The sequence below is a fragment of the Sardina pilchardus genome, chromosome 8, assembly GCF_963854185.1.
Source record: "Sardina pilchardus chromosome 8, fSarPil1.1, whole genome shotgun sequence".
Classification (NCBI taxonomy): domain Eukaryota; kingdom Metazoa; phylum Chordata; class Actinopteri; order Clupeiformes; family Clupeidae; genus Sardina; species Sardina pilchardus.
The window spans coordinates 24,572,337-24,582,336 of NC_085001.1; the positions used below are offsets into that span (position 1 = coordinate 24,572,337).

Consider the following 10,000-nt stretch of genomic DNA (forward strand, 5'->3'; position numbering starts at 1 on the left):
TTATTGTCTGAGTTATCGTCTCATGCCTATAATTTGCTTGATGTTTTTGAATTTCATGTTTTGGAATAGCCTATATGAAACATCCACACATCATCACCACTACAACTGCAACTGCCCACACATCAGCCCAGGTATAAGTGCAGCGCAACGGTTGATCATTTAGATTCCACTGTTTTTAATACAACCCTGCACACCACCACCGAGCCTCTTTGCTACCTACCGGCATCTTGTTAATATCCCAGTTCTATTTTTGTCTGTGCTACTCAATAAAATCCATTGTTTATCGAATGCTTGTCAGTTTAAAAATCCGGCGCTGGCGTGGTGTTTTTGAGGCAAATGACAGAAAGTGCCGGTGTGCTCATGTCAGCATCTATATGCGTCGCTCGCACTTCAGGCTCCACGCTGCTTAAATGAAGTCCCATTCTGGGTGTCCCATGGTGCGTAGTTATGAACCCCAATGTCCTTTCCACCATGTCTAATTCTGCAGGCACAGCCTTCTGAAATGAGATTCTCCATTACCATTTCCAGCATGTTTTTAAAAATAAATGAGCGTCCATGCTGTCTGTTTGAATCCTGCAGCCCAAGAAATTGCCCATGTCTTTCAAATGCCCACAGCCTCTCTCTTTCGCTCTCTCTCTCTCTCCTCTCTCTCTCCCTCTCTCCTCTACGCAGACGACTTTTTTTGGCTGGGCCCAGCGGCAGCCAGGTGTGAGACTGCCGAGAAGCAAATAGCTCCCATTAAGCGGCGTGCTCATAAACCTGGGCCATGGCAGCGTCACAGCCCCAGGCATCCATCACCTCACCTTGGCGTCCTTGCAAGATAATTCCCAGATGGCAGCATATGGCCGCCGGAGGAAGCCATTTACTTTACTGCACTGACACTCACTCAAGAGGCCACTCACTGCCCTCGCCCAAACTTCAGATAGGGGAGACTTCTGTACATGTGTGTGTGTGGTTGTATGTTTGTGTGTGTGTATGTATGTGTGTTTGTGTTTGAGTATGTTACTGTGTGTGTGTGTGTGTGTGTGTGTGTGTGTGTGTGTGTGTGTGTGTGTGTGTGTGTGTGTGTGTGTGTGTGTGTGTGTGTGTGTGTGCGTGTGTGCGTGTGTGTGCGTGTGTGTGCGTGCGTGTGTGTGCGTGAATGTGCGTGTAATGTCCTCTGTACTGTCGTTAAAAGACAAAAGAAAGCCCTAACGTCTGCAGCTATCTCCAAAAATTCTGATCAAATCAATGTGCCATTCACTCAGCAGGAGCTATTTACCGGAATAGCTGAATCAGTAGATGACATTCTTGGAGGGGGTTGTGAAAAGGTGAAAAAAAAGATGACATGAGTAAAAAAGCAACACAAGCCCAATAAATTTGAAGACGCCTCCAGGTTAACCACAGAATGGCTTTTTTTTTCACTCTTTCTCTCAGACTTCAACAGCAAAATGTTGACTTTTCCTTTTGATGATTCTTTGCCCTTGGTAAAATGTCTAGCCTTGCACCGCATTCTTAAGGAGCGTAAGATTGAATCCTTTGTGCAGGTCAAAGTATCTCGAATTGAAAGGTTCCCCCCTTTTAAAGCATGATTACCCTAGCTGTGGCTTGGACTTCTGATGTCAAATTTCCACATCAGCAACACTCTTTCAAAGGAAGTGTGAAAGAGAAACCGCAAAGCAAAAGATAGACAAAGTCTTTCAAACAGCACTGGAACTATGCCTCTGCTATTAAGGTGTAGGCATTTACAATAATATATTAGACACCGGGTTTCCCTAAAACATCTCTTTACTGGCATCATCCGTGATAAAGCTCTCTATTCAACACTACATGTGTGTTTATGTGTGTGTGTGTGTGTGTGTGTGTGTGTATGTGTGTGTGTGTGTGTGTGTGTGTGTGTGTGTGTGAGGGGAGTATTGGTGCATTTAATCCTTTCGCTCCTCTTTCACCAAAAAGAACGACACATTCTAGTCTCTCCACCAAGAGAAGGCCGGTCCCCTCTGATGCTTTTAAATCAACTTTGCTTTCTCCAGAGATGTCCCTGTCTCTCTCTCTTTCAGTCTACACCCCTCTTTGGGGCCACTTTGGGCTCTAACATTCTGAGATGTCTCTCAGAAGAAGCGACTTGCTGGAAAATGTTCCTCTGGAGGACTTCCTTCAGGGTCGCCCTGTAACCAGTTCTAGACTAATATGTCTTATCGATATATTAGAATTTGTCTGCATCCTTAACTCTTTTGTGTTTATAATTGCATCAGTGGGAGAGTAGCATAGCAACAAAATATCAAGTGCAGAAGTGATACTTGAAGATTACATTGTGAAAGCACCCTTGTTAACTGATGGCTTTGTGAACAATGGGGTCAAGTAGTGGTCGCCATTTTGTGAGATGGAGGAGGAATCCGTCTGTATCATTCCCAACACAGGTGTTTCAGTGGAACAGAGGAACGACAGAAAGAAAAGGAACGACAGAAAGAAAAGGAACGACAGAAAGAAAAGGCCTTCTGGGCCATTTCAGCACACTAAAAGGTGCAACAGCTCTGGCCCGGCTCTATAGAGCCTCTCCTACCCTGAGACAAGGCAGATAAAAAAGAAGAAAGAAAGCCAATGGCTTTTAGAGAGTAAAAATGACATTGACATTTGCTGCAGCACACCTTGTCCTCCAAACCTCTCTGGTTATGTGACTCAGTCATCGCACAGGCCCACTTCCCAGCATTTGTTATTAATAAGACAGAAGTGCTCTCCAACATTCCTGTGAAGGCGCTAGCTTGGTATGAAATCTCCAAACACCACAAAGACATGAAGTGTTTCAGCCTATATAGCCCCCTGACTCTGCTCCGTTTGAAATCTTACAGGGTGATACATTCTTCAGATTTTACACTTCACTTACCCTGGAAATCCAATTTGAATTGTGTCCCTAAGATACTCTGGCAATGAGCAATGATGCACGTTACTTTTACCCCAGGCATCAGCGGAAACCAATCACGTCGGCGTATCTGATATAGGCGGGCCAGAGGCGAGCTAAACTGATGACGACAGTGCTGCAACGCTCAAAGTCAGTAACATTGGTCGTAGTGTTATTTTCAAATGCATGCTTAGTGCCGCCCCTCGAGTGGCCAGACACAGGCCGAGCTCCATTAAATTATTCAATTACTCAATTAATAATTGTTAATTAATTCAATTACATTATTGAATTACCTTGAATTTCCCCTTGGGGATCAATAAAGTATCTATCTATCTATCTATCTATCTATCTATCTTTCTATCTATCTATCTATCTATCTATCTATCTATCTATCTATTTATTCATGGCCAGACCCTTAATATGAAAGATTACCAGAGTCTGGATTTTCCAGGCTGCACTTCACTTACCCACGTGTAAAGAACACACCGTGCGGATACAGTGCTATTTGGGGTCCTGTACCTGGTCCACTGTCTGAGCACACAGTGGGCTCTGATCTTTTTCATCAAAGGGTCCAGTGTGCCATTCAAATGCACTCGCATGCAATTCATTTCCAAAAAGAACATTGTCAACAAGAAGAAAAGAAAAGCAAAAGAAAGCATGTAATGTTTCCCATTGTGAAATCAAAATTACAGTAATTTCAGACATGAAAAATGGTCCTGATAGTTGCAATAGGGGATTGAGCGATATGGGCCCATGTCTCATTCGTTCAAAATGACAGTTATCCGCATGTTCAAAGCCCCGTGCTTCTTCGCCTCCATTTTTCATGAATGGCATAATCAGCCTGTTTGATGGGCTTAGGCTTTGCCACTGTAGTATCCTACGCAGTAAGCAGCAAGGGGAACATTTTGAAATGTGAGCAAGGGAAACATTCTTGTAATGCACGGGCTGAGCAAAGACGATCTCAGCTAGGTCTGCACTAATACTCTCTCACAGGCAGGCGAAGAAATCAGAGATAAAAAAACATACAGTATCTGTTCGTGAAAGTGTTCTCCGTTCTCGTGTAGTACACATTACGAAACAAAGCATTCTCCAGGGTTTTAAAGACAAAGGACCCTAATTTAAATGCAAGGGAAAGTGCAAAGTCTAAAGTCGATCTACAGCTTGCATGATAACCATGCTAATTTGATACAGCCATCACATGACATGATGCTGTTAGGTCATGGCCAGTGGTGTCGTCTCAGAGAAGAACAAAAGGCCGCGCTTTGCATACAAACGTGTTTATTTCACAGACGTGTTTGGCCAAGCACTCTTAAAAGAGACATGTGAGACTGAGTGAAGCCTACTCCTACAGTACCACACAATTTCTCAGTGGTGTAGTCTACGTGATAATGCAGGTCTATGCAGTGTACCCTTAAAAAGCATCACCATCTCAGTATACCCACTTAGAATAGACAAGGATAGATATTATTATTAACATTTGGGGTTGATCATAGTATACCCACTAAAGCTAACTACTACATCACAGTGGCTAACAAGACTACACCACTGGTCATGCTCGAGAACTTTGGTCTGAGACTGACTTTGTGCTTTGGCCCAGCGTCTAGATTAAGGCCCATAGTTTTCTGGTTCGGTTTGTCTTTTAAGCTCAAAACCTTCCGAGTGGACATGCGAGCTGGAGTTCAACTCACCACGTTCAGTTTGAGCTCCAAGTTCAGGACTCCGCCACTGTCCAGCACGGGCATGAGATTGATGGCGAAGACGGCCGGCCGGTCGGGCGGCACCGAGATGTTGGGCCCGAAGAAGATGTAGAAGTGGACGGAGAAGGTGTCCAGCTCGTTGCGCAGCGTGGGCCGCACGGGCCAGCACTTGTTGGCGTCGACGGTCGGCGCCAGGTAGACGACGCCCTCGGCGGAGGCGAGCACGCCGGCGACAGAGGCGGAGCCCGTGCCCGGGCCGGGCCGGCGGTCCGAGGCGTTGGGCGAGAGGCTGGGCAGCACGGCGGCGGGCAGCGTCTCGGACAGGGAGAAGCCCGTGGCGCTGCCGAAGGACTGGGGCATGTTCATGGCGGACGAGCCTGGACCCTTTGAAGTAGTGGGCTTGGAGCAGTCTGTGAGGGGAGAGAGAGAGAGAGAGAGAGAGAGAGAGAGAGAGAGAGAGAGAGAGAGGGAGAGAGAGGAGGAGAGAGAGAGATCAATCATTTCTCTGAGACAAATGAGACATGAGTGAGCCAGATGAGAGAGCCGGAACTGAGTGAGTGAGAAACGGAGCGAGAGATGAGTGAGCGAACGAGCAAGCGAAAGAGCGAGGGATGAGGAGACGGAGAGGATGAGGCCCCCGACGCTAGCATGACTCAAGCCCCGCGGAGAGTGACAGACTGACAGGAGTAAACAGGTCATCTCAGGGCTATAGGGCAACAGCTCCGCCAGCAACACGCATATTCACCCCACCCGTCTCTGTGAGGAGGAGGAGGAGGAGGAGGAGGAGGAGGAGGAGGAAGAGGAGGAGGGTGGAGGGGGAGTCGCTTAAAAAACTGCTACTTCTGACGGAGAGATTGTAGTGCCTCTCCTCTCGAGGCCTGGGCGACTCGACAGTCAAGACGTCTGACAGTGGCACCGCTGGGGGGGCTCGGAGTTTGCCGTTTGAAGTGCACTTGTGAAGGCATCGGCCCACTCGGAAGCCGAAGCTCGACTCAGTATTACTAACAGAACATCATGTCAAGAGAGGCTCCTCCAGAGAACAGCATTTAGCTCCCTAGTCTCTGCAGGCGGCTGCCATCAAATCTTCCTCCCCTCCCTCCTCTTGTTCAGGGAACCTAACATGCACTCTCCTGGAGCCCCTCGGTAGAGTAGCACTTTAAGTGGAAAACTAAAGTGAGCAAGCCAAGTGCACCACTATGTATTTTCTAACAATATCACTGTCCATAGGCAAACAAAACAGACTTTTAGAAAAAAATGAGATCCTTTTTCTATCTAGCCACATCTATTCGTTAGCATATCATTATGCAGTTTTGCTAATGGTATTACTGAATCTGAGTCAGTCGAAGTGGGAATTAACAAATGCCCCGCAGTTAAACCAAACAATGTTGCATTTCAATGACTAACTTGCACTTAAAATATGAAAAAAATATGAAAATGCCTGATCTTCCACCTACTGCGTGACCAAGAGAATACCACTGCCTATTAGGCATTATGCACACACAGTATGGAAAGAGAGTAAGAATATCCATTACTAAAAAGCTCTTTCTGATTCTAATGCATTTGAAAAAGAATGACAAATATGCACGTCCATGTTGCCAAAGCATGGGAACGCAGCCTATAAATCACTCCCAGACAAGCTTGCTTTGTACCCTACTACCACAATGTACAAGTCTACCAGCCAAAAGCAAAAGCAGTAAACCAAACAGCCTAATAAAACAAGTAGCAAATACAACATAAGAAATCATCTTACTGACAACACATTGGATTCCAAACATAATCATAATATTGCATGATGCTGCGTATGATTTTTCACATAGAAGCATGTGCAGTTGATGTCCATAGTTGACATACTGTACATTAGGCTATACAATCTATAAATAATTATAGTAGCCTGCTACTGCAATAAGAAAAGGCAATCACACATCAAAATGCTTCCAAGTAAAGCACATCAAGTTCATAATATTGTGAATACATGCTTAAAGTTTCAGACAAGTTAAGATAATATAACTCATATGAAATAAATAAATTAATTACAGTGTCCCCCATGTATGGAATTCCACAAAACTGGAGAATGTGGCAGTGGTCTCGTAGCAGTGATGTCAAATGTTATGTGGTTCATAAGATATTGGTGATTGAAGCTCCACATTTTAGCCTCTACAGTTTGTCTTTCACTTTGTGGCACTGCAAATGAGTGGCTATGGGCTGGTGTGATGCAGTTCATTGAGACCAGCATACATCATCTTGGGCACAACCGTTCACAAGATATTCCGTGAAAACTGCTCTTGGTCTATCTAGCTATCGGGGGCCAAATTCTTCTATTACTCATCAGCCAATGGGGTTACCCACCACGTTACGTTAATGTGCCCCGGTGATTCTGAGTACTAGGAATTCATTTTCTTATCATTCCAGTTTGACAGATGATTGATTTCACAAGGTAGTAAAATACAAAGTCGCACAATGTCATGGGCCTAATTCAATGAAACACTGATAAAGGAAGCTTGATAACCCCAGTGAAATGCACTTGAGGGCAGTTCTGTTGTTGATTTATTTTTGTCCACAAAGGTTGCTTTGTGATGCTGTTTTTGACAGCTTGCTTGTTGATTGGCCAATGTGTGAAATCCCCTACCTATAGCATTACATCTCTATTCTGTGTATATTTGAAACAAAATACATTAACTACAAGTACTATGTAAATGACACTTTGAAATTACTGTCACACAACCTAGGAAGAAGTAAAAAAAAAAGCATGTCCATAGCAGTCATTCATTTCAAAGTAAATGAGAATGATAATTTAAGGACTGCTAATGGAACCATTCACAGGAAGACAGTCCGTCCAGGATCCTCATTGAAGTACTACACGGCTTGTCTAGCTCCTTTATTAATTGAGACTATAAGTGATTAATTGAAGCTGTTTGAGAGGATGAAAAAGGCTGGCGCGTTTGCCAAATCCTGCACCTTACCCAGAGTCTGCCTGTCAACAAACTGATCCAGTTCACAGCGGGCCATTCAAAATCTGTCACAAACATCAACAGTGAAAAACGAATATTTGGGACACCTATTGAAATCCCTGCACAACTTAACAATCACCCTGGAGAGATGAAGAAAGCACTATAAAAACACAAGCTGTTGTCTTCTTTTTTTCTTTTTTTTTACAGGAGCTGGCAGGAGTGAGCGTGAGCGATCAGGCCCCACCTATGCGTTGCTGATGAGGCCGGAGAGGACGTCTGCCTGTACACACACACACACACACACACACACACACACACACACACACACACACACACACACACACACACACACACATACACACACACAAACACACACACACACAAACCCACACACACACACACCACATGCGTCGCTGATGAGGCCGGCGTCTGATTAGTATGCCTAGCTGGTCGCTTCTCGCAAGATGCTTGAGATTGATCAAATCAAGGCTTTTCTGTTCCTCTGTAATTATTGTCATCTTGCCCCCCCGAACTCCCCCCCAACCTTCCCCTGCGCCATTACGGTCTCAAATGACAGACTGCCATGATGAGTGGGGGCTCGCAATTACCGCGACGCAGAGTTTGAAGTCTCGGTCGCAGTGACACACGCCCTTTACCTCCGAGAGGACGTCTGCCTGTACACACACACACACACACACACACACACACACACACACACAAACATACACACACACAAACCCACACACACACACCACAGCTGTGCTGAAATATGGCCACCTGTTCAGCCACAGGTGGGTGAATCGGAGTCTTTTGTTTAGCCTCTGAGGAAGTGTTTAGCTGTTTCAGTTTTTTTTTTTAATCTATATTTCTGACGTGCTGCCTAAGGACTTGTAAATCTTCATGGGCAGATTGATATGTTTGTCACCAATTAAAATCATTCCTCCGTGACAGTTAAGGTCGCCCTTGGCATTTTTGTGAAAGGAAACAGATGATAAAGCTGATGTGATGTTGTCACTGCCACACGAGTTCACCTACACTTTAGAAAGTACTTCACATCCTGTTCGGCAGCAACACACTTACTTAATACGGCAAACACTATAATCATCACATCGCCGCCGTAGCGGATCCAGCGCTGCACCGCTCTAATAGAAAAACAGCCATAAAGCTATGATGGAGCACAAACATCCATTACAGCTGAAAATAATGGGGTGACACTGCAAGTCATACAGCGGAATGAGTAGACAGTAGCACAGCCCTCTGGCGAGTTTAGTTACAAAGTTTTCAGATTATCTCAGGGAAAAAAAAAAAGAGATATATATGTGACGACGCTGCTCTAATATCCGGGGAGCGCGCTATTTCGGCTGATTTTTCATGATTCAGTGAGCCCCTGTTGAGCTGCGGCGCGGCGGGATCCCTCTGGAGCGCCGCCACGAGCCGCAGATGAAGAGGAACAACCTGCCCCAACTGACAGCCGTCTCCCGGGACCTGGTATTTCCATTTTTCCCCCCTTCGCGCAGTCCAAATGTTTGGATGCAAAACAGAAATGCAGGGGGAGGAAGCAGAGCGGGCTGAGAGGAGGAGGAGGAGGAGGAGGAAGAGGATGAGAAGGAGGAGGAGGAGGGGGGAGAGACGTAAACAAGCCCCAATCGCCGAAATAATAAGCTCTCCGGAACAGAGCCCTGCTACATGTGTAGATGTATTTTTGATGAGACGCTAAACTCTGAGGAGCTGTAAACTCTTGACCCGATTTTCTGTCATAGTTGGTGCTGGAGCACTCTGTCTTCAGATTGTTTCAGAGCTCTTACCAAGTCATCCCCACTTTACCCCCCCAAACCAGACACACACACACACACACACACACACACATACCCCCCATCTGGCCTGTCAGCTTGGCTCACACCACACCAAGGCTGAGAGTCTGCCCGAGGCATCCATCCACAGACACACACACACAGGCATGCACGCACGCACACACACACACACACACACACACACACACACACACAAACACACACACACACACACACTCCAGCCTCTCTGCTCTGGGTGGCGATGACAGATGCCGGATGTGAGGTGAGGACATTAAGGTAAAGAGCCGCATCAGCTAATACAGCATCTATAACGGCCGCGGCGGGTCGCTGGCCCCGTGAGCACTCTTGGCTCGTGCTGGACACCATATGGCTGTTTTAAACTCACAAGAGAGCCGCAGGGCTGGGAAAGTTGCTGTACAGTAAGCTTTAAAGATTTAGACTTGGGAGGGGGTAGTGCGGTAGAAATCATTTCTGCTTTGGGGCTGCTCTGATGATGATCCCCTGATGAAATGTCCCATACATTAATCTGGACGGGTGGGAAATGCGATGCCTTGAGCTGTGAAAAGAGCTTCTGCGAGTTGATTTCTTTTCTTCGGCACACCACAACAGAGCGATGTTGTTGTTTTATTATGCCCATTAAACTTCTGAAGATTTCATTGATGCAGT

The 10,000-nt window shown here is 45.8% G+C and overlaps 1 protein-coding gene across 1 annotated transcript in view; it reads right to left on the reverse strand.

Annotated features, from left to right (window-relative positions):
- tmem8b (transmembrane protein 8B) overlaps positions 1-10,000 on the reverse strand; it is a 110,161-nt gene that overhangs the window by 19,663 nt on the left and 80,498 nt on the right. Inside the window, exon 6 of the mRNA XM_062544068.1 lies at positions 4,567-4,985. Within this exon, the coding sequence (XP_062400052.1) occupies positions 4,567-4,985 (419 nt within the window). The remainder of the gene's footprint in view (positions 1-4,566; positions 4,986-10,000) is intronic.